General features: G+C 39.9%; 2 protein-coding genes across 24 annotated transcripts in view; one reads left to right on the forward strand and one right to left on the reverse strand.

Moving 5' to 3' along the window:
- Positions 1-22853, forward strand: part of ST3GAL6 (ST3 beta-galactoside alpha-2,3-sialyltransferase 6) — a 138822-nt gene extending 115969 nt beyond the window's left edge. For 12 of the 23 annotated variants that reach the window (XM_060416534.1, XM_060416533.1, XM_060416511.1 and 9 more), the window contains 2 exons: positions 2593-2745; positions 3925-9710. In XM_060416534.1, the coding sequence (XP_060272517.1) occupies positions 2593-2745; positions 3925-4011 (240 nt within the window). In that variant the 3' untranslated portion in view covers positions 4012-9710. Of the gene's footprint in view, positions 1-454 lie in introns of those variants that run through there. The other 11 variants (XR_001044470.5, XR_001044490.5, XR_009600862.1 and 8 more) reach the window with 10 other exon arrangements.
- The window catches only part of DCBLD2 (discoidin, CUB and LCCL domain containing 2), an 83883-nt gene continuing 64693 nt past the window's right edge, over positions 5655-24844 (reverse strand). Inside the window, exons 11-16 of the mRNA XM_004002870.6 lie at positions 24652-24738; positions 24380-24505; positions 16177-16270; positions 12323-12372; positions 10084-10221; positions 5655-9427 (exon numbers count right to left, since the gene is read on the reverse strand). Of these exons, the coding sequence (XP_004002919.1) occupies positions 8958-9427; positions 10084-10221; positions 12323-12372; positions 16177-16270; positions 24380-24505; positions 24652-24738 (965 nt within the window). The 3' untranslated portion in view covers positions 5655-8957. The remainder of the gene's footprint in view (positions 9428-10083; positions 10222-12322; positions 12373-16176; positions 16271-24379; positions 24506-24651; positions 24739-24844) is intronic.

The following is a 24844-nucleotide window of genomic DNA, read 5'->3' on the forward strand; positions in this document are numbered from 1 at the left end:
TGTCCCGGATATTTTAAATAGTGCTGCAGTGAGCATTGAGGTGCATGTATCTTCATGAACTATGGTTTTCTCCAGGTATACACCCAGGAGTGAGATTGCTGGGTTATATGGTAGTTCTGTTCTGAGTTTTTTAAGTAATCTGCATACTCCTTCTCCACAGTAGCTGTATCAATTTGCATTCCCACCGAAGGTAGGAAGGTTCCCTTTTCTCTACATCCTCTCCAGCTTTTATTGTTTGCATCAACTTCTGTCTGTGCAGTTACAAACACAAGCACTTTTTTTGTTGTTGAGTGTGATTTGTGATTATACTATATTGTTCTGCTGTTTCTCTTCTCTAACTCTTCCCCTATTTACAGACCTTTAGTTTTCTAGACAGCTTTTTTTTCCCTCTATAGGTAATGTAGAAATGCATGTGTTTATAGGGATTTTCTGCACACTTGTGTGATTTCTGTAGGAAAGACACCTGGAAGTGGATTTCCGAAGTCAAAAAAGCATAAATATTAAGTCCTGTCTTGCTAATTTTGAGGGAAAGGACAGCTTCTGAATGTATATTTTGTGAATTTTCAACTTTTACTTTCCTAAGTGAGGTAAGATCAGATTTATCCCTTGATTTTTGCTTTAGGTAGTGCACAGGAAGCCTCTGGTCTTACTTAGAGATGGTACTAGAACTAGTTATAAGTGCACTGAAATTCCACTAGGGCAGTGTCCGAGAAGCCAAGTGAGGGACACAGCTGTATTTCAGAGGTCAACTGCATCAGACGCCATCCTGGAAACACAGAGGTCACACTGATGGGGACAAGTATAGGAAGAGGAAGAAAGCCCGATTGAACTGGGTGAAAGAGAAAGAACGTGGGACATGAGTGAGTGGAGGCAAATCTTCAATGGGGTTTTGCTGGAAAAGAAAGCAGAGGAAAGGCTGGAAGGCATAGGTTCAGGAAGGGTTGTTGTTGTTGTTGTGATGGGTTTTTAGATAGATATGTTTGTATGCTGAAGGGATGGTTCGTTAGAGGGAAATATTGATGATGAGACAAAGGGGATACTTGTAGAAGCAAAATTGTTGAGAAAAAAGATGGGGTAAAATGGAGTGCATGAGTGGAGAGGCTGGCTCTAGGTAGAAACAGGGGCAGCTCATCCACCTAGGAGTGAACACTGAAAATATGGGTAAAGACAAAGGTAGATTTGGAATTGGGAAGATGATGTAGTTCTTGTCTGATTCTGTTTTCTAAGAAAAATGAGGATTAAACTGGCAGTTTGAAGTAGGAAGGAAGGTAGAGCTGTTGGATAGAAAGGTATGAGATTGTCATCTTGCAGAGTAGAAATGGGAGTTTACTACGGGAGTATAACTGGATTGTTGGACATGACTGAATGCCCACTTGAGGTGGTCATAAATGTAATCTGTGACCAGTCAAGTATGCTGTTTTCAGGGTTGAGATTCTGTCAGGAACAATATAGGTTCTGTGGGAGATGGGTGCCAAAGGAAACTGAAGGCCTACATAAGGGAATGACTATAATGGTGAATGGAAAACTCTAAGGTATGAAGAAAGGAAAGCGAGAACTTGAAATGTGATGGCATCAGTGAGGTGGGATGACTCCTAGGTTTTTAACCCAACCATTAACTTCCTTTCACAGCAGATGGAGAAGCTGTGGTGGAGTCACAGTAGTGCAAGGGGTAAAGAAAAACTTAGGTAAAAGGCTGTTAGGCTTTCAGACAAATTTGCTTCCTGGAGTTTACTTGATTTTATTATGCTGCTCTGATTTTTCTTGAAACCATAATTAATCATATGTAATTTCCATGGGATCTGTAGGAAATGTTTAATCAAAAAAAAATCTCCTTGAATTTTTGTGTTAAAAAAACACTTAAGATATATTTTGTTTTTGCTTTTGAAGGCTACCCTACAAGAATTAAAGCTTAGAATGCCAAGACCCTTTGGTCAAACATCTATGATAGTACTTTTTAGGATATATGTACATGTGAAGGGGATGCTTGGTTTTAGTCAAAATTTAAATTTATCAATTTAAAAACAAAACTGAGTGTGACTTTACTATGTATATACATCTGGAATCTTCATTTTCTAGTCAGATCCTCACCTTGGCAGTTTGTTATTGAAGTTACTCAATTAAAGCCATCTTTCCCTAGAGCTGAATTATCAGCATTATGAAACAGAACTATTTTCTGGCTAAATGACTTGAAGCCTTTTAGCATGATTCTATCTGTCGGTGAATTAAGTGGTCCTTACATTTCATACATGGGTTTAATATTCTCAGGCTTGGCTTTTTCCACAAGTTGCCGGACTTGATGTGTTTTCTAAACAAGGCGGCAGCATCCTTTTCCTCAATCCTTCATCTAATAGTTGTCTTCTGGACTAATACTGCAGTTAGGTTTTACTTGAAAGACTTTCTAAGATTTCAACCAGCACTTTATAGAGTTAGGATATTAACTGGGCACTTGAGCCTTGGGGCATGATGAAGGTTGAACTTTTTTTGTCTTGATGAAATGCTCAGAAGACGCTGTAAGATGGATCACCCAAACAGGCTTTGGAAACAAGTACCTTGTGTGGACTTTTTCCCCTAAATTTTCATTTCCTCCCCCAGAAACCCAAACACCCAACCACAGGCATTATTGCCATTACATTGGCATTTCACATATGTCATGAAGTTCACCTTGCTGGCTTTAAGTACAACTTTTCTGACCTCAAGAGCCCTTTGCACTACTATGGGAATGCCACCATGTCTTTGATGAGTGAGGTAAGCTTGTATATTCCACTGTTTCACTCTGTCATTTTACTGAGGGAACATGTTTTGAGAGGTTGATGGCTTAATAAGGGTTTACAGAGATAGCATGCGCTAAAATTAGGAGTGGGGTCCAGAGTTCTTAACTACAGCAACAGCTCCCAATCTGCTGGCCTCAGACCCTTGGAAGAATCTTATCAAACCTACATAGGGACCAAGCCTTACCTTAGATGCTGTATTTGATGCACTGTTTGAAAAGATAGAAACGTGTTGTTTGAGATATGACAGGTTCACCTAAAAGCATGGCCATGATCATACTAACTATTTTCATGGAGTTTTCCAGTTAAGTAGATGGGAAGGGCTATAACTTTTTAACCTCACGAGAGAATCTTCATGGTCAGAAAACTTGTAAACTTATATACTAGATCATTTTTCTCTTGAATGGGGATTAATAATGGTAGATTTGATCCTTAAACTTTTACTGTGAATGGGAGTGAATTTTCTGTTTTCCTAATAACTTAGATTAGTGGCACAAGTGATAGTTAAAATATTACATGTACATTTTAATGTTGAACAATAAATGATTTATTGTTAAGTATATGGATATATCCCATGAAATGAAACCAATCCCCTTAAATCCTCATCCCTAAATACTATGTAAGCTGAATAAGTGGAATTATTCAGGTTAGATGTTGTCAATTTGGTTTCTAGATTTACACCGTAATTCAGTAGACCAGAGTTGGGTTCTTTACTGGCTCAGAGGTTAAAATGTTTACCTGCAATTCAGGAGACCTGGGTTCAATCCCTGGGTTGGGAAGATTCCCTGGAGAAGGAAATGGCAACCCACTCCAGTATTCTTGCCTAGAGAATCCCATGGACAGAGGAGCCTGGTGGGCTACAGTCCATGGGGTCGCAAAGAGTCGGACACGACTGAGTGACTTCACTTCAGCAGACCAGAAGATGATGTGAGGGAGCCTCTTACTTAAGTGATGGTTTAAGTGGAAAGAGTAGGCTTTTAGGGAAGGCTCTGGCAAAAGAATGAGCAGTGAAAAACAATAGATAACAGAAGTTCAAGTCCATGTCACTTGTTACTTGAGTTTTTTTTTTTTTTTTAAATATATAGCATATTCCATTGCTGCCGCTGTTAGTATCTTCAGATTGGGATAGACGGTGACTTTTGCTTTTCTTCTTTAGAATGAATATCACAATGTGACTGCGGAGCAGCTCTTTCTGAAGGACATTATAGAAAAAAACTTTGTAACCGACTTGACCCAAGAGTAACCCTACAGACTCAGAAGATAATGCTAACAGTGTTAGTTTTATTTTTATACTGCAATTTTTAGTTTATTTTTAAATATGTTGGATGTACTTGTCAAGAAATTATGTGTATCAAGTCTGTTGCTGCCTGGTGATTCATAACCACCAGCTTAATTTCTGTGAATATATTTAATTTATGGAAACCAAGATGTTAAGATATCAGGGAAAGTGAACTTTTCATTGTATTGTTTAAAAATAAGCTAGTTTTCTGAGGTGTTTTTAACTATAGTTAGTTCATCTTAGACTTCTGAAGGGACGCTGACTTCCTAGTAAGTAAGGGGGGTTAGTTTACTACAACACATTTTGAATGTAACAGGACATTTTGAGAGGTTCATCTGGCTACTGTGAATTGGTAGGGAACTGGTGTGCGGCAGTTCCCTGATGTAGTGTACTGGACCCACTTCAGGTGTATAACTCTAGTTCCTTTCAGTTATACCCGAGGAACCAGACTGGAATCTTAAACCAGACCTGAAGCGTGGACGTATATGGAAATCTAAGATCATGCTGGCTGAATTAAGCATGTTTTCTCCTGCAGTTAAGTAAACCATGATTATGATCAGTAGTTTGGTAGAATGAAAAAATTTTTTTTTCTAAGTCAAAAGAAACAGGATAAACATGAAGCTCTGGATAAGTAAATAACCAAAGACTGCAATTCTTAAAGTCTGGTGACTTCATTATTTTAAAGAAATAAAGTTTATACAAAGAAGCTGAAGTAGGCAAGCTCAAGAAGGAGAAAATTCGTAAGCAGTATTTTCGAAGCTTATTTGAAGTAAAGTAAAAAAGACAAGAGACAAAGAAGATAAGAATGAGTAAACCTGTCAGAGTCGAGCTGTTTCTGGATTTCAGTAGCACTTTCATGACAAAACCAGCTGTCCACATGATTCAGTCACATCTTCAAATGGAAAGCTTACCTAGGGTGCACCAGAAAAGACTGGTGGGATGCAGACAAGCCAGTTGGACTACAGTGGTGAGCCAGTCTCCCTTTTCACTTTATTGACTATAATCAAAGATTATTGGGGGGGGGGGCAGTGGGTGAAGAGAGCAATAGAAGTTACATGGCTAGAACCAAAAGCTGTCAGAAGAGGCATGTGTAGAAAGAACTGGTATCATTGGGAGACAATGATAATTACCGCTGACAATCTACCTCTCTAAAGAGGGTGTATAAATACTAGGTCAGAAACGGGAATAAACGACATACTTGAAAAGTGGTGTTGGGGGAGAAAACCAGTAGCTGATTGAACTCAGACCTACATGCTGAATGTACACTCTGTGCTGTTAATTCCAGCATATGTTCACACATACCATCTCATTTGATCCTTCTGATAACTCGGGTGGAAAAGCCATAGCTGCTCATTCCCTCATACCACACAGCCGGGGCCCACAGCCAGGCTGTGGATGCTGAGTCTGGCTTCAGAAAGGGTGGTGCTGGCTACAGAAAAAGTTAAAAGTCAAACACTAATGGTGGCATTTTCAAATGTTACTGTAAATACTGTAACACTGGCCATAACATTTCTGGCTGCTCTTAAAATTGAGGAATCTGGTATTTTGTATAGTACGAGAATGGCTACAAACCTCAAGGTTTAAGGAAAAAAAAAAAGGGAACAAGACACATATATACAATTTATTAAAAACACATGAACACATTAAAATCTCACTATTTATACAATCAAATTCTAGCAACATATACAAATACTGAGTGACTACAGTTCATGCCGAGGTAAGAAAAGTACATTCTGGGAGAATATCACTGACACGCAAAGCCATTTTTATTTCCAATACGTATTTCAATATATGTTTTGTTTCTACCTTTCCCAGTGCCAAAAAAAGAAGAGGAGGAGATGAGAAGAAGAAACTAGTTACAAGTTGGATTATATGAGAACTGGTGCCACAGTTGACCTAAAAATATCCAACTCTTACTTAGATATTGCAGTTTAGGGATTTCAAGTTCAGAACCAAAAGGCATAGCCAGTAGGTAATTTTTTTTTTTTTTAAATAAACAGAACTTCACTGATTTCTCTTAAGAGGGTTGAAAAGCTTTTATTGTCCCACCTAATCTAGTTGTTCTTTCTAATCCTATTATCTGACATGGTGTTTTTCTATAACCCTCTTGCTCTCCAGGTTACAATGTGGACCAGCCCAGGGAAAGAGGTTCAAGCTTTATTACATTCCACAGAATTATGGCCACATTCATATTTAAATAAGCTCATTTTCTGCTCCCTCTTGTGGATGGGAGGGAGAAGGGCAAATGTATACATAACATATTTTCAGTTACTGTATAAATCTTCTACTCGAACCATTTCAACAGCAAATAAACCCATTGTTCAATGCAAAGTGCAAATAGTGAAACGTGAACTTAAATAACTGGGCTAGACCCTGCATACACAATAGGATCTATTTAGATTTACAGCTTTTAATACAATATAAATCAGCATTCACAATATCTTACCTTTAACTGTGCTGGTTCCTAAGATCAAGTAACAGCGAAGTCAGTGTAATTTTATGAAACCTTAAGGGCCACATTTCCTGTACCACTGTCTGATTCTATTTTTATAACTGCATTAACAGGAAAAAATTTAACCCAGTAAGTCACAGTGACTTTTTTTTTTTTTTTTTACGTTTCAAGCAAAGAATAAAAAAATCAAGGGAATTTTGTAAAAAATGGTTACCTTCACATTTTCAGTTGTTACTTGATTGTCTCCAAAGCTGTATCTATATCAGACATAGTAACGTTAAAAAAAAAAAACAAAAAACTCTAATATGAAAACGAATTAAAAAGTACATACCAGAACAACCTTTTGTATCAGGCTCAGCTCTTCATGTGGAAAGTAAAATATATAATAATAGTTAAAAACTAGATATTTTATAAAAATTATTGGTAGTTCAGGGACAGCACAGTGGTAACATATGAATCAAGTCTTAAAACATGCATTATTTATGAAAACATTTGCTTCTCAACAAAAAAAAAAAAGTTCTATGGGAAAACAATCAGGTACACACAATTAAAAATAGCAAGCGTCTTTGGAAAAAAGAAATAGTTACTGAACTCATTTCTTTTAAAGCTTCAAATAGGCATATGATTTTAGAAGTAGATTTTTGTATACTAAGGATGAATAAAAAAATAAAAGCAATTGGTTTACTTTCTTCCCACCTGGAGGGGGATGACTACATTAATACATGTGCTTTACACATTCATACCTGTTTTAATAAAAGTTCAACATCTGTGCTTTTTGTTTCAAATATTTTGAAACAAAATGTGTAATGGTTTTTCAATGAATAAAATTATGCCTCAAAAGTCTGTTGGAAAAAGGAAAAGCAACTGAAAATAAGACCAACAAAATCATACAACTAGAATGCAGGGAGGCTGTAGAATTTGGCAGTTCTGTTTTGGAGCAATGTTTTACAATGCTAAAAGACTCATGGAAACAAGCAAAATGAACACTGTATATAGTTGGTTAAATTTAGCAAATTCTGCCATCATCTGGCGGTATTGGCTAAAAGAAACGACTAGAACCTGCTGGGGAAGTACATTTCAATATTAAACTATAAACTAGGGGATGTAAAATTGATATATTTTAATCATATAGTTAGCTTCTCATATCATCCTACCAATCTAAAGACTTCTAAAGATGGTTTTTACACTAAGGCTAGTACACTGCAGATGATTTCTGTTTCAGGCATTTAAACTACTTCTGGGTGACCAAAAAGACAGGGATTTTCCTTTGCTAGGATGCTAAAACATTTCTTCCCTCTGTTCCCTGTGATACGGGAGACTACTCACACCCCAGACCACATGGATGGCATAATCACACAGAGCCGAAAAATACATGCTGGGTTTGCATTTCTTACTGTGGGAAAATATTTATTTCACTAAAAACAATAAATACCTTGAGAGTCAAAGAACAGTCTGTATATAAAACCAAAACAATTTGGTTACTTTTGTGGAGGGGAGGTAATTTATACGATTCCTGAGGAATAATTTTGCTTTTCATGTTGAGAAATATTAAGTGGGTATTGTTTACAGTGTTCACCTTTAAAAGTCCTTAACTTTTCACACTCTCCTAGGAAGAATTCCATTGCAAATAAAGTCTGGAGCAGAGGATCTCCTTTATAGCTTTTTTAATTTATAAAATTGTTCCTGTTTCTGCATGAAGACACTAGGGGATCTAAATTAATGAGATTGATAGAGCAAGCATCACCCACTGAAAAAAACTCAGGCATTTATAAAGATGAGAATGGGGCAGGCCACCAAGGGCCCCAGGTGGAACAAACAAGGGATGAGACCAGGTCATGTACTCTGAAATGTTTAAGTTCATTAGAGTGTCAGAAAGTGAAAAATCACCCTGCTCACTACAGGTCAGTTTCCCAGCTACAGCTCTTCCTAAGGAAAGATGGATAAATATATAATGCTGCAATCAAAACAATGATTATATCAATATATATTTTTTAAATTCAGAAAGCAATACAAGAATAGAAGAGGAAGAAATCACAATAGTACCCACTTTTCACAAATTGCTGAATTTCAAGCCATTAGACATTTTAAGAACAGTACCATGCGTTATTGCCAAAAAGGCTTACAGAGCCATCTCGAGTTCATCAATGTACCTGCAGCATCGGTAATAAATACTCAGTGATTTTAAATTTCTTTGAAGTGCATAGTAGGGAGCCTTTTCTGTATAAAATAGTGTTTTACAGTAGTAACAAGATGTCTAAAATTTCATAGGCAAGCAGTAACTGTGCCACAGTAACCCTTTTAAAGCAAGATGGTAAGATTAGTAGTTTTTGTACCTCGGTCATCATACTTCCCCCAACCACATCCGTGACAGATATGTAATACGTTCTACCACTAATACAACAACAACAAAAAAGGCCATGTGCTTTAAAATGATGCTTTGTAAAAAGCAGCATCACCTTCAAAGGACTTCTTTAAAAACATCACATTCACCCTCCTTCCCTGCTTCTGACACCTCCTGCGTGCTCTGCGGCACCTGGTACACCAGTTCATCCGGGGCGCTTGGGCCTGGCTTCCCACCTTTCGGGGTATCATACTGGGCCTGCGCTGAGGAGCAGCTGTCGGTCCTGGAGAGGAGAGTGTTGTATGTTCCCACCGAAGTGGGCGGTTGGTTCCCTGCAGCTTTGAAAGTGGAAGTTGAGGGCAGGCCAGCTGCAGCTGAGGGGTGCCCGGACATGTCCATGACGATTGGGGTTGCGTACTCAGGCCCGGTCACTGGCAGTGGTTCTGCATAGGCGTGGTAAACTTCTTGCACTGGGGAGCTGTAGGGATCAAGGTCAGCATACCCTGCTTCTTTTCCTTCTTCTGGTTTAAAGGTAGACCTCTGATGGAGGGGGCCCACAATTCCTCCCACAAGTGGCTGTGCGTACTCTGGGTGTCACAAAACACAAACAGAAAAGTCCTCTCATTAATGCCACAGGCTTACCCTGAAAACACACACGTCTTTATGGCACCTGTGCTATCATGGAGATGGATGGGTTTTCCTGCAAGAATCAACTTCAAAATTAAAAAAGATGTTATCTCAAGGTAATATGTCATTGTGCCCGAAAGCTTCATTCATGGAATTCTGTACAAAGAGTGTATGTATTCTTCAGATTTATAGATAACTATTTCATTCAAAAATAAAGTCCATTACTGTATTGGTCTTGGAAAATAATTTCATGTTTTTCTTTTTCAAATATTAGGAAATGTTTAAAATATACACTGGGTTAATAGGATAAATACCGAGGCCACTGTGTCTTTCCTGCTCTCCTTTTAATACCCCCAAACTTCCAATAAAACCAAATGAAATTCCAGATAAGCAGACAAAATGCCCAAAGTTTTTAAGAAATGAATACACCAATTTTATGGATAGAACATCTGAGACACAGAAATGACTCTCTCGAGGTCTTTTTTAAAAAGTGGTTCTACATTTGGAAACTAGCTCATCTCCTACACATGAAAAAGATAAAAGATACTGTAAATACCAAAGCACTTTGCAGCAAGCACAGCAGTTTCCCCTTGAGCCCGGGCTGTGCTATAATTACCTGCAGAGTCCGTCTGCAGCATGGTGGTGACCTCTCTCGGACTCAAGTGGTTCACCTCGCTACTGCTGTAGCGAACTGGGGTTTCCTCGTGCTCCACTGATTTGGCAGGAAGAAATTGCTTCATTCCTTTCCACCAACCTTCATTGTGATCATAAGCAAGAGAGACCATTAAAGAGAAAGCTATGTTTGAAATGGTAACAGTATACGAAGGGAGAAATCTTGCTGCCTTTAAGCCGTTTCTATAACAAAGATCTATAAAATGAGCCTTGATGATCAAGACTTAAAAAAAATGTGGTAAAATACACATAATATTTTCTCTCTTACCCTTTCTTTTTTTTTTTTTTGGCTTCACCCACACGGCTTCCAGGATCTCACTTTCCTGACCAGGGATTGAATCCAGTAGTAGTGAAAGCCTGGAATCCTGACCACTAGGCACCAGGGAGCTTTCTGAACCATTTTTAATTAAGCAGCTCAGTGATACTACGTATGTTTACATTGTTGGGCAACCCTCACTCCAGCCGTCTCTGTCTTGTGAAACTGAGATTTCATATCTATGAAGCAGTAATTTCTGATTCTCTCTTCTCCTCAGTCCCTGGCAACCAGCACTCTACTCTATCTTTAGAATACCATATATAAGGAGTACCTTGTATAAATGGAGTCATATGTTATTTTTCTTTTTGTGACTGGTATATTTCACTTAGCATAAAGTCCTCAAGGTTCATCCACATTGCAGTATATAGTGCAGAATTTCCTTTTTTAAGGCTTAACATTCCATTTTATGTGTATACTGCATTTTGCTTATCCATATACTAGTGGGTCAATCTCCAGTACTCTTGCCTGGAAAATCCCATGGGTGGAGGGGCCTGGTAGGCTGCAGTCCATGGGGTTGCTAAGAGTCGGACACGACTGAGCGACTTCACTTTCACTTTTCACTTTCATGCATTGGAGAAGGAGATGGCAACCCACTCCAGTGTTCTTGCCTGGAGAATCCCAGGGATGGGGAAGCCTGGTGGGCTGCTGTCTATGGGGTCGCACAGAGTCGGACACGACTGAAGTGACTTAGCAGTGGGTCAATACTTGGGTTGCTTCCATGTTTTAACTATTTTGAATAATACTGCTATGAACATGGAAGTAGAAATATTTATTCAAGGCTCTGCTTTCAATTCTTTTGGGTATATACCTAGAAGTGGAATTGCTGGATCACACAGTAATTGTATTTTAAACTCTTTGAGGAACTGACCAAATAAAAACACCTACTTTCCAAAGAAGCTGTACCATTTTACATTCCCATCAACAGTGCACAATGGCTCCAATTTCTTCACATCCTTGCCAATACTTGCCATTTTCTGGTTTTCTCCTATTCTCTGTTTTCTCTCATCTAATCTTTATTATTTATTTCTTCTCAGTAGCCCTGGGTTTAGTTTGTTCTTCTTTTTCTAGTTCCTTAAGTTGTTCAAGCTTATTTTCTGCTTTGATAGACTATCCAATGCAAAGCAGAACACGGTGCAAATCTCTATCAAAAGCAATATACTGAAGCAGACCACTGTTGTTATAGTGCAGCCAGACAGTTGTTATAGCAGTGGTTTTTAATACATTAATAAGTTCAAAGAATTCTAAGATGAACCCTGGGGGTGGGGGGTGGTTGGGGGGACAGTGGCACAGGATCTGACCCTGCCACTGCTCTTTTCTGCCCTAGTCACAGTGAACTCTCTGGACTCCAGTCATTCCAGTGAGGCTGGGGAAGTGGGAGACCCGCAGAAGGCCCCTGCTGTCACCTGCAGCAAGCTGCCACCTGCCACACAGAGTAGGAATCAGAAGGAACAACAGCTCATGACAGAGACGGCAGACTAACTCCACTGGGACAAAGAGCCACCGCAGAGTGACCCACGCTGTCACCAGAACCGCAGTCCCCTGCCTCTTACCTAGTGTCCACGTACACCACACACAAAGCTGGTCTCAAGACAGAGACGTACATGGAGGCAAATCAGACAAGTTTTCCAGAAGGAAAAGAGCAAAGCGCGTGTTATGAGAAATTCTTATAATGAAATTCCATTTCATTACTTAGCAACTACAGGAAATTTTTACAGAAAAGAAACAAATCAGAACAGAAGAGGAATGCCATTTTTCTAACAGTGCCAGGGAGTTAATGGGGGCCTGAAAATGGCTTTCCTCTTCTACTGTCGCCCCCTACAAGGCAGGGCTTCCCTCTGCTAGAAAGAGATACAAAGCCGTAAATTACCTGCCCGGTCCCAGTATGGCAAGTCATAGGTGCCTTTAGTTTTTTTCTTTCTGGAAAAATACAGGAAAAAAAAAAAAAAGCAAATAGAGTGAATTCACTAGTAAGAAAGCTCTGAAACAGTAAGATAAACACTCAAAAGTTAATAATTAGTCAAGAGTACACACTGCTACTTGCTGATCTATCCGGGGGAGACCTCTTTTTCATTTGACTTTTAAAGTTGCCATGGCTGAACTCTGGACTCTCAATAAATATTAAGCAACTATCTGCTGACAGAGTTATTTTGTTACCCAACTATTTCCCACTCAAAACGGATAAAGAGATTTTTTTTTTTTAAAGACTGATTCTGTAGATAAAAAAGCTGAATCAAACCAAAGACCCAACCCTGACATGTGGATTATGATGGAGAAATCCTGTTAGGTTTGTTTTGGTTTCAAATAAAATTTCACAAGTCTGTTGATTCATCAAGTTCACAGGACAACAAGAATAACACAGCCCTTTTCTTCTGCATTGTTATTATTTTCTCAACTTACTGTTTTTTCCCTATGGTCCTTTGCCCCTGAGAAGTTTAAAGTGTCACACATACCCTTAACTGCGTAGACCTGATTCCTCTACCCTGCCCAGGACAAGCCATACCACCACTAACAGTGAGAGAGCTGAGGGCTACGTGGGCTGTGGAGAAGGTTCTCCTTAGCCCACTCCTCAGAATTCAGAATATCTTCCCCTGGAGAAACTTCCGTCTCTCCCCGGCATTAAGAACTGCTATCTACAGAGAAAAATATCAAGCACACGAAAGGACATTTTCTGGTTCAAGAATGTAAATCTAATTAAAATAATGCTCTGCAAGCTAAAGAGAAAGAAGCTGTTCCATCATTACAAATGAGCTCAAGAGGGTTATGTGATTTGCTCATGATCACAAATGAGGCTTCCTCAAAAGCCCAAGGTATGTGCCTTTCCTACTTGGAAACAGTCTTCTCCAGTATAAGACTGTGTTTTTATTATTGATACTAAAAGCTTCCTCATTTAAAAGTATGGTTGTATTTAAAATATAATACTTCATTATTTCAAGGAAGTATAGTAGGTGCTGAAGTTGTCCAATGGTTGTACTATAAAATAGGATTGCATATTCTTGATCTCAAATGAAAAAGCTTCAGGTTGTTTATTCATGACATGTAAAGTACTTAGAACAGTGCCTGGCATGGGTCAGGGAGTCAGTAAGTGGCAGCTGTTTTTATTATTACTTTTCTCCTGGCTACCTTTATAAGCCCCTTAACGGCAGTTTCTCTTTGTTCCTTGTGACAAAGCCAGTTGTCCGCAATTTCATCCACTAAGTTCTTAAAAGTAACCTTAATTCTGCAGCTCAGACCTTCTGTCCTGAACAGGCTCATGTTCCATCTACCTCTTTGCGGAGTCTGAATGTCCACAGAGTCCTCTAGACAGCATCCCAAACTCATCTCAGGACTTGCCTCCGGGCTCTCAACAGTTCTGCTCCCTGCTGCTCACCCCCCAGCCCGGGGCTTTAACCGTAGATAATTAGACCTGATCGGCTGACTGTTAGAGGCCTGGACCGAATCCCCACCCTGCTGACCAGGTGACCTCGGCAAGTTACTCCTGCTCTCTCAGTCTCACTTTCCTCTTCTGTAAAATGGGATCTGTAACAATACCTGCTTTACAAACTGGTTAAATGAGGTAAACATGTAAGGCATTTAGAATCATGCCTAAAGTCAGCATTTCCTTTGATTTTGTATAAGGATTTGCCATTGGTGTTCTCATCACCGCTAGTGCTGCTGTCCACTTGCCTGACAGCAGCATGGACTTCCCCTCCTGGACTCTCCTACAGCCCTGTTCCCTCCTTCCCCTCCTCACCCTCCCCCGCCATGCTAAGCTGTCTGTCCTGCAGACAGGGTCCTTCCTCCTGTGGAACACACTGTAGTCAGTCCTGTTTCGATGGCATTTCTTTTGTGTTACGATTCCTACTCCTCATGTGTGAAACTTACAGGATTTAAGCTACTTATGACGTGCACATGTGTGTGTGTGCGTTAGTGGCTCAGCTGTATCTAGCTCTTTGCGACTGCATGGACTGTAGCCCAGCAGGCTCCTCTGTCCATGGTATTCTCCAGGCAAGCATACTGGAGTGACTTGCCATTCTCTCCTCCAGGGGATCTTCCCAATCTAGGAAGTGAACCCAGATATCCTGCATTACAGGCAGATTCTTTACCAACTGAGCTACCGGGGAAGCCTGTACGACTCACTACCTAGCTCAAAATGGGAGTCCCAGTGGCCAAGGTGAGCTTTCCTAAGAGTTGTTTTGAAACATCTGCTGTAGGGTTGCCAGTGTCTTAGAGTGGTACACTGAGAACATTACTTTAGATCAGAAGTTTGATGGGCCATGCACAGCACAGGAACAGACAGAGACACTGAAGGAGTCAGGGCTCCTCCCCTGGGTAACAGTTCTTCCTTAAGAGGGGACCACTGAGCTGAGTGACCTGAAGGCTCTTGGCGGGAGGCCCTGACCCCCTGCACATGGACGCTGCCCACGGCCCTGCTGGGGCCAAGGCCTGCGGCTGGACCAGAGACCGCTGCTGCTGGTGCCGGGACGCCTCCTTCCAGACCGCTCCCTGGAGTGGTTCCCTGCTCTGCCCAACCTGAGTTCTGTGCTAATTACGTGTAATAAACCCAGTGACTTGCTGAATACTGGCTACTGTTTCATCTCCAATCTTGTGATTCCTACCTGCCCTGACAGCTCGGCCCTGTGACAAGCAGGTTCCATGGTGGATGGTTCTATGCAATGTATTCTCTCCCACTGGACAGACTTTGGGGCTCACCAGAGGACTCTCACCAGACGGCTCAAATACTTGGTACAGAGTCAGAGCGCAAATATTTAATGGCTAAACAAATGAGCTCCCTCCAAACCTGTTAGTCACCAAAGCTGTCCCCACTGCTATGTTATCTCTACTGGTCTAAATGCACAAGCCAGAAACTGGAGTGAATCCTAGATCCTCCTCCTCAAGTCCCCCACTGACACCACTGGCAAACTTCTCCCCCTTCTCCTAGCACTGCTGTGCTATGTTCCTGCCTGCCCTTCATAGTTTCCTAACTCATCTCTCTGTCTTTCCTAGTCTCTTGTCTCTTCAGTCCACCTTCACAAACTGCTGCCACCATTTTCCTACAGTCATCTGATAATATCACCTGCCTGCTGAACACTGGTCAATGCGTTCCACATCTACAGAAAGCCCTTCCTGGTCCAGACCAGGCTGCCTTTCTATGAGTCTCCCAGTGCTCCCCCACGCCAAGCCCCTGTGAGACAACTCACTATTCTGCCTACGTTCCACATCTCCGTGCCTTCTCCCAAGCCATGCCCTCAGTCTGGGCCATTCTCTCTTCTTCTATCTAGCTAAAATCAGCTCCTCCTTTAAGGGAAAACTTGTCAAACATGAGGATTACTCTTTTCCGAAAAAAAGGTTTCAGGTAACTCTTAAGATTCTTGCATCTGTGTTCCTCTGCACTTCACATACAACTCATCAACCCAAAGTATAGTGGTCAACCTGCCAGACAGTCTGGAGATAAGAATGGTGTTTCATTCTCTCAGTAAATGTTACTCAGTATCTATTATACCTTACTACTGTGTGTAACTCAGTGTGTAACACAAAGTTTGATGTAATAAAGGTACTCAATAACTTATTATGAGATTGAACTTACTCATTTTTTATGGGAATAAAGGAGAAATGTACATATTTTTATTTTAATGACCACCTTAACTCCTACTCTCAAAAGGGTTCATCTTCTATATTTAGTTCTATTTCATATTTGGAAACATCCCCTCTAGGACCAGTCAGGTGAACCAGTTTTGCACTAACCTGTTTCTCCAATGCCAAGCACACACTAGTATGAGAATGAGAGTGGTGAGCACCATGACCAACACAGGGACAAGGACCGCAGCCAAGGCTACATCTGAAAAACAGCAGCAGACAAAAACACATTAACACCAAAGAAAGAATCATTAAGGAGAAGAGTAGAGATTAACTGTATCATCATTCAAAGTTTTTCTAGCTCAAAAAAAAAAAAAAAAAAACCACACCATAATTTATGCCATGAGAGTGGGCACAAGTGGTAACTGTAGAGATTTCACAGATACATGGAAATTTGTTGCATTATTCGCTCCACCACTGTATGTTTTTAAAACACCAAGACAGATTAAAAGACAAATGATAAACCGGGAAATATTTTCTGCATATGTGATAAGAAGTTAATAATAATTGATCTATTACAGAATTTCCAGTAAAAAATAAACAGAAAGTTCAGCAGAGATGAAAAAGCAATGTATTAAGAAGCAAAGAATTCAACGCTGAGGTACACTGGAAACATATCGTGGAGCACGATGCTGCAGGTTACATGCATTACCTGATTGAAGAATATGAGGATGCTTACAAGAAACAGTTCTCTCAGTACATAAAGCACAACGTAACTACAGACATGATGGAGAAGATGTATAAGAAAGCTCATGCTGCAGTACGAGAGAATCCAGCATATGAGAAGAAGCCTAAGAAAGAACTTAAAAAGAAGAGGTGGAAACGTTCCAAAATGTCACTTGTTCACAAGAGAGATCAGCTTCCTTCAAGTTCAGGAACAGGCTGCCAGGAGTTAATAAACCAAACTTCAATTTGCTGTCAACACTTTTCAGATAAAGACAATAATAAACTTATTGAACAAGCAAAAAAAAAAAAAAGTGAGCATTAAACATGTTCACCTCACTAGTAATCAGAGAAGCAGAGTTCAGACAAGAATAAGATGTTATTTTTGCTTATCAAATTGGCAAATATTTAAAAGTACAACTAATTGCTGAAGAGGGTCTCAAGAAACAGGTATTTTAATGGGACTATAACTATCATTCTGATCGGCATTTTGGGGCAAAATTTATAAAAAGGTGTTACTTGACAATTCTCTATGCAGAATTATTCTTAAGAGAAAATTATGATGGCATTCAAAGATGTACCTTTAAAGATCTTTGCTACTGTATCTGCGGAAGAGTGAAAACAGGGAAGTAATACAAATGCTCAGCAATGAGGGGGAGGAAGTAAATCACTGTATCCTCCTTATAATAAAATATTACCTAGATACTGGAAGTGACAGCAAAACAGTTACAGATGTGAAAAGATAACAACAGAGTACCAAGTTGTTGTTCAGTTGCTAAGTTGTGTTCCACTCTTTGGAACCCCAGGGACTGCAGCCCGCCAGGCTTCCCTGTTCTTCACCATCTCCTGGAGCTTGTTCAAACTCATGCCCATTGAGTCGGTGAGGCCATCCCACCATCTCATCCTCTGTTACCCATTTCTCCTCTTGCGTTCAATCTTTCCCAGCATCAAGGTCTTTTCCAATGAGTTGGCTCTTTGTATCAGGTGGCCAAAGTATTGGAGCTTCAGTATCAGTCTTCCCAATGAATATTCAGGATTCATTTCCTTTTGGGTTGACTGGTTTGATCTCCTTGCTGTCCAAGGGACTCTCGAGAGTTTTCTCCAACACCACAGTTTAAAAACATCAATTCTTTGGCACTCAGCCTTTTACTGTCCAGCTCTCACACCTGTACATGACTACTGGAAAAACCATAGCTTCTACAATACACATCTTTGTAGGCAAAGTAATGTCTCTGCTTTTTAATACACTGTCTAGGTTTGTCATTGTGTTTCTTCCAAGGAGCAAACATCTTTTAATTTCATGGCTGCAGTCACCATCCACAGTGATTTTGGAGCCCAAGAAAATAAAGTCTATCACTGTTTCCATTTTTTCCCCATCTATTTGCCATGAAGTGATGCAACCAGATGCCATGATCTTCATTTTTTGAATGTTGAGTTTTAAGCCAGCTTTTTTACTCTCCTCTTTCACCTTCATCAAGAGGCTTTTAAATTTCTCTTTGCCTCCTGCCATAGGGTGGTGTCATCTGCATTTCTGAGGTTATTGATATTTCTCCTAGGAATCTCGATTCCAGCTTGTGATTCATCCAAACTGGCATTTCACATGATGTATTCTGCAAATAGTATTTGAGCTGTTTCAAATCCTGAAAGATGATGCTGTGAAAGTGCTGCATTCAATATGCCAGCCAAGTTTGGAAAACTCAGCAGTGGCCACAGGACTGGAAAAGATCAGTTTTCATCCCAATTCCAAAGAAAGGCAATGCCAAAGAATGCTCAAACTACCGCACAACTGCACTCATCTCACATGCTAGTAAAGTAATGCTCAAAATTCTCCAAGCCAGGCTTCAGCAATATGTGAACCGTGAACTTCCTGATGTTCAAGCCAGTTTTAGAAAAGGCAGAGGAACCAGAGATCAAATTGCCAACATCCACTGGATCATGGAAAAAGCAAGAGAGTTCCAGAAAAACATCTATTTCTGCTTTATTGACTATGCCAAAGCATTTGACTGTGTGGATCACAATAAACTGTGGAAAATTCTGAAAGAGATGGGAATACCAGACCACCTGACCTGCCTCTTGACAAACCTGTATGCAGGTCAGGAAGCAACAGTTAGAATGGGACATGGAACAACAGACTGGTTCCAAATAGGAAAAGGAGTACGTCAAGGCTGTATATTGTCACCCTGCTTATTTAACTTCTATGCAGAGTACATCATGAGAAACGCTGGACTGGAAGAAATACAAGCTGGAATCAAGATTGCCGGGAGAAATATCAATAACCTCAGATATGCAGATGACACCACCCTTATGGCAGAAAGTGAAGAGGAGCTAAAAAGCCTTTTGATGAAAGTGAAAGAGGAGAGTGAAAAAGTTGTCTTAAAGCTCAACATTCAGAAAACGAAGATCATGGCATCTGGTCCCATCACTTCATGGGAAATAGATGGGGAAACAGTAGAAACAGTGTCCGACTTTATTTTTGGGGGCTCCAAAATCACTGCAGATGGTGACTGCAGCCATGCAATTAAAAGACGCTTACTTCTTAGAAGAAAAGTTATGACCAACCTAGATAGTATATTCAAAAGCAGAGACATTACTTTGCCAACAAAGCTCCGTCTAGTCAAGGCTATGGTTTTTCCTGTGGTCATGTATGGATGTGAGAGTTGGACTGTGAAGAAGGCTGAGCGCCGAAGAATTGATGTGTTTGAACTGTGGTGTTGGAGAAGACTCTTGAGAGTCCCTTGGACTGCAAGGAGATCCAACCAGTTCATTCTGAAGGAGATCAACCCTGGGATTTCTTTGGAAGGACTGATGCTAAAGCTGAAGCTCCAGTACTTCGGCCACCTCCTGCAAAGAGTTGACTCATTGGAAAAGACTCTGATGCTGGGAGAGACTAGGGGCAGGAGGAGAAGGGGACGACCAAGGATGAGATGGCTGGATGGCATCACAGACTCGATGGACATGAGTCTGAGTGAACTCCAGGAGATGGTGATGGACAGGGAAGCTTGGCGTGCTGCAATTCATGGGGTTGCAAAGAGTCGGACATGACTGAGCGACTGAACTGAACTGAACTGATTGAAACCAAAAGCATGTATGAACAAGGCAGAAACCAACACAATGCTGGAGCCTGCAGGAACTTGGAGATCACTTAATCACTTAATAAGGGGATTAAGTTATCTCACTCTATAGATAAGGAATCCTGGTTAGAAAATGGTCTGTTTAAGGTCATCTGTATGGAACAACTGATTGGCTAAAGATCAAGAAAGGAATAAGACAGGGCTGTCTGCTGTTGCCCTGTTTGTTTAAGCTATACACTGAGCACATCATGAGAAATGCCAGACTGGATGAGTTACAAGCTGGAACCAAAATAGGCGAGAAAAACATCAACAACCTCATGACGAGCACATGATACCACTCTAATGGCAAAAAGTGAAGAGGAACTAAAGAGCCCCTTGATGAGGGTGAAGGAGGAGAGTGAAAGAGCTGGCTTAAGACTAAATATTAGAAAAAAACTAAGATCATGGCATCTGGCCCCATTACTACCTGGCAAACAGAAGGGGAAAAGGTGGAAATAGTGACAGATTTCCTCATCTTGGGCTCCAAAATCACTGCAGATGGTGAGTCCAGCTATGAAATCAGAAGACAATTGCTTCTTGGCAGGAAAGTGATGACAAACCTAGACAATATGTTGAAAAGCAGACACATTACTCTGCCAACAAAGGTCCATATAGTCAAGGCTATGGTCTTCCCAGTGGTTACGTACAGTTTTGAGAGCTGGACTGTAAAGAAAGCAGAATGCCAAAGAATTGACGCCTTCAAACTGTGGTGTTGGACAAGACTCCTGAAATTCCTGCAGGCAGCAAAGAGATCAAACCAGTGAATCTTAAGAGAGATCAACCTTGAATATCACTGGAAGGACTGATACTGAAGCTGAAGCTCCAGTATATTGGTCATCTGATGTGAACACAAGACTCATTGGAAAAGTTCCTGATGCTGGGAAAGATTGAGGGCAGGAGAAGAGGGCATCAGAGGGTGAGACAGTAGACAAGAACTTGGGCAAACTCTGGGAGACGGTGAGGGACAAAGAGGCCTGGCGTGCTGCAGTCCATGGAGTCACAAAGAGTTGGATATGACTGGGTGACTGAACAATGTCATCTGGTTCAAAATTGGGAAAGGAGTATGTCAAAGCTATATATTGTCACCCTGCTTATTTAACCTGTACGCAGAGTACATCATGCAAAATGCTGGGTTGGATGAATCACAAGTTGGAATCAAGGTTAACGGGAGAAATATCAACAACTTCAGATATGCAGATGATACCACTCTTATGGCAGAAAGTGAAAAGGAACTAAAGAGCCTCTTGATGAAGATGAAATAGGAGAGTGAAAAATCTGGCTTAAAACTCAATGTTCAAAAAACAACTAAGATGATGGCAAGGCATCTGGTCCCATCACTTCATGGCAAACAGATGGGGAAACAATGGAAACAGTGGCAGATTTTATTTCTTGAGCTCCAAAATTACTGTGAACAGTGACTGCAGCCACAAAATTAAAAGATGCTTGCTCCTTGGAAGAAAAGTTATGACAAAACTAAACAGCGTACTAAAAAGCAGAGACATCACTTTCCTGACAAAGGTTCAATAGTCAAAGCTATGGTTTTCCCAGTAGTCATGTATGGATGTTGAGAGTTGGACCATAAAGAAGGCTGAGCGCCTAAGAGTTGATGCTTTTGAATTGTGGTGCTGGAGAAAATTCTTGAGAGTCACTTGGAGATCAAGAATCAAGGAGATTGAACCAGTCAATCATAAAGGAAATGAACCCTGAATATTCGCTGGAAGGACTGATGCTGAACCTCCAATACTTTGACCACCTGATGTGAAGAGCCAACTCACTGGAAAAGACCCTGATGCTGGGAAAGACTGAGGGCAGAAGGAAAAGGGGACAACAGAGCATGAGATGGTTGGGTGGCATCACCAACTCAGCAAACATGAGTTTGAGCAAACTCCTGGAGTTAGTGAAGGACAGGGAAGCCTGGCATGCTGCAGACCTTGGGGTCGCCAAGTCAGAAATGGCTGAGCGACTGAACAACAGCGAAGGTCATCTGGGAAGCTGGTTTCGTCCCCCACTCCTTAACCTCCTCCTGGCCGTGAGGGTGACAACAGCAACAACTGCTGGTATTTACTGGGTGGGAAGCTCCAGACCTGCATCTCCTTTACTCCATATCATAACCCAAAGAAAGAGCGAGCCTGAAGATTCAGGAAGGGAGAAGATGATCCATAACACCAGGCCTCTGAGAAGTAGGATGGATGGGAAATAGATGAGTATGCAGGTTCCAGAAAAAAGGTTCCATTGAAGTGCCCTTCAAATGGCTTCTACTTTGTGAAGTGGAAGATGTAACTGAGAGTGAGTGAGGATCTCTGGGACAAGGGTTTGAAAAATACAGAGAATGTTTCTAACAGCTACTGTTGGGAACAGACAGAAGTAACCAGGGAAACAGAAAGACCACCAGCTGGTACTGAGGGAGGACCTTGATGAGCGCACAAATCTGACCATGATGTGATTTTCACCAGCATCACTCTTAGACTGGATGTAAAAATGGAGAAAGGAGAAGGGCATACAACAGAAATAATGACTCAGGATAGAAAGGACTAAGAAATTAGAAAAGCAGAAGTGTTTATCCCTAAAATGTGTTAAACTGTAGAGAAAATAGGTTCAGATGGATACTGTTTGACTTAATCAGAGGTATTATTAATACAATATATGCTTAGGTTTAAAAACTAATAAATTCTATACAGTACTATTTCAAAGAAAAGGAGACAGGAGGTCTTCAATCAAAAAGACCTGTATGCTCTTTGTTAGTCTTTTAAAGATTACGTGGACCTTAGTTCCAGAATAAAATGCTTCAAGAACAATTTTAGTCCTAAGATTTTAAAATTCTATAATCAGATTTTAAGATGAGCAACACTTAAAAATGACTGTTCTTCCATATGGCATGTGGTCTGGGATTCCACCCAAATGCATGGTTTCTGTAAATTGAAGCTCTTTGTGGGATGCTGAAATTTCTTGTCTCTGTCAACTCTTGCTTCTTTCTAAAGTGGACAAAATAAATGTTGCCTGCCATTTCAGTAATCAGAGTGTTGCCTCAAGTTCTCAACCACTATTCCCCACCCATGACCATGTACCCGGAGAGGAATTTAGGATGGAGAAAAATGGAATACTGACTCTAAACAGTTAAGATACATATTAATGAATAATTTCAGTGAGCTCAGACTCTTGCATCTTCCCCTACATAGAAAAGCATTAATGTCATTAACTTTAGATGTCTTATTTTTTTACCTTTTTTCCCCAGCAAAAATTCCTATATATCCCAGCTCCTCCCTTACGTCTTTAGAACAGTTTCATAGAACTATCTTAGAGGATGTATCCCAGACTACAGTCCTCAGTAAGAACCTGGATAAAACACAATTCTCAACTTTTAGGTTATAAGTTTGTTTTTTTTTTTTTTAATCAACACTAGCCTTTCCTTCTACATGAGAAAGACACAGGTCTCTCTGGGAATACTTTAGAAGATACGAAGGAAACTGATGTGGAAAGTTGTAGAAAGCTATCTGAATCCAGACAAATTTTCAGAAAATGAGGATGATTAAAATTGTATTAAGTTACTCTGAATGGACACTTTCTCTTCTCTGCATTGTCCTGAAGATTAGGGTGCTCTTTATCTGTCAACACTGAAATTAACTCCTTAATGGCATTGATGCTTTTGTTCCTGAATTCAACTGAAATTTTGTTTTCAACTAGTAAAATAAAAACTAGTATACTTATATATGTTAACATCTTATACAACAATAGTAAACAAGCTTGAAAGTAAATTGGAAAATAGTATTTGTCATCTGAAAAAGTAACTATAAACATTTAAAAAACAGAGACCAAATTTTAAAAATAAATGTTAACTGAGTATCTTTTTTTTTTTTTAAAAAAAAAAGTATATTAATTTTCACCAACCCTTTTGTCATTTTTCTTCTTCCCTTTTTGCTACCAAATCCCTATCTAACAAATTAATATACAATCAGAAAAAAGTTTGCTTCTTGCTATTGTTTTATTTTTAGAAAAATTTTCTTTCCAAGGCTGAGGCTCCATGTATTTAGTTAAAAAAGGGAAAAAAAAAATCACAAAAGGAATTTTATGATTCCTTTATCATCTAAAGTTAATGATTTTAGATGATAACTTTATCATCTAATTAATGATTTTAATGCTTTTCTATGTAGGGAAAGATGTAAGAGTCTGAGCTCACTGAAATTATTCATTAATATGTATCTTAACTGTTTAGAGTCAGTATTCCATTTTTCTCCATCCTAAATTCCTCTCCGGGTACATGGTCATGGGTGGGGCTGGTGGCTGAGAACTTGAGGCTGAGAACCTAGAATACAGCAGCCAGCTCTAAATATTTAAAGAATCATTTTACATTGTAACAGATAACAGAACTTAGCAATGCAGCCAGTTTTTTCTACAAGGTATGGAATTGAACTTTTTGCTATATTTAAAAAACAAAGGGGAAGAAACCTTGAGGGTTTAAAAGCTGGAGATGTTCCTGAAAACTTGTTAAAAACAAAAAAATTCACTCTTTTAAACAGGTATTAATTTTCGGGTTTGCATACCTTTGGTCACATTTGGAGTTACGGTAGTATTTTTGATTTCAGGAGTGGCAGTTGTCTGCTCTGTCTGTGTAGGAAATTCATTGCTACTTCGAGGTTGTAGTGGTTGAGTAAATTTGGGGGCACGACCTTGAAAAAAATTTTAAAAACCCTTTATTCTTTTATCTATACCAACTTGATTAAAATAGTTACTTTATAATGCTTTTAACATATTTATGGAAAATTATACCACAAAATTAGGGAATACTGAATGCTCACTTTTGAAGGAGGCATACCTTTGGCTATTTTTGGAGGAGTTGTAGTATTTCTGAGGTCATTGCTGCTCCGAGGAGGTGGAGGTTGAGTAAGTTTTGGAGGACGACCTTGAAAAATGGTTCAGAAAAGTTTCTACATTTTGCTTATATAAAAATCATAGTTAAAAAATAGTAATTTTAAATGTCTTTAACATTTCCCACAGTACTTAGTTTT

The sequence above is a fragment of the Ovis aries genome, chromosome 1, assembly GCF_016772045.2.
Source record: "Ovis aries strain OAR_USU_Benz2616 breed Rambouillet chromosome 1, ARS-UI_Ramb_v3.0, whole genome shotgun sequence".
NCBI lineage: Eukaryota > Metazoa > Chordata > Mammalia > Artiodactyla > Bovidae > Ovis > Ovis aries.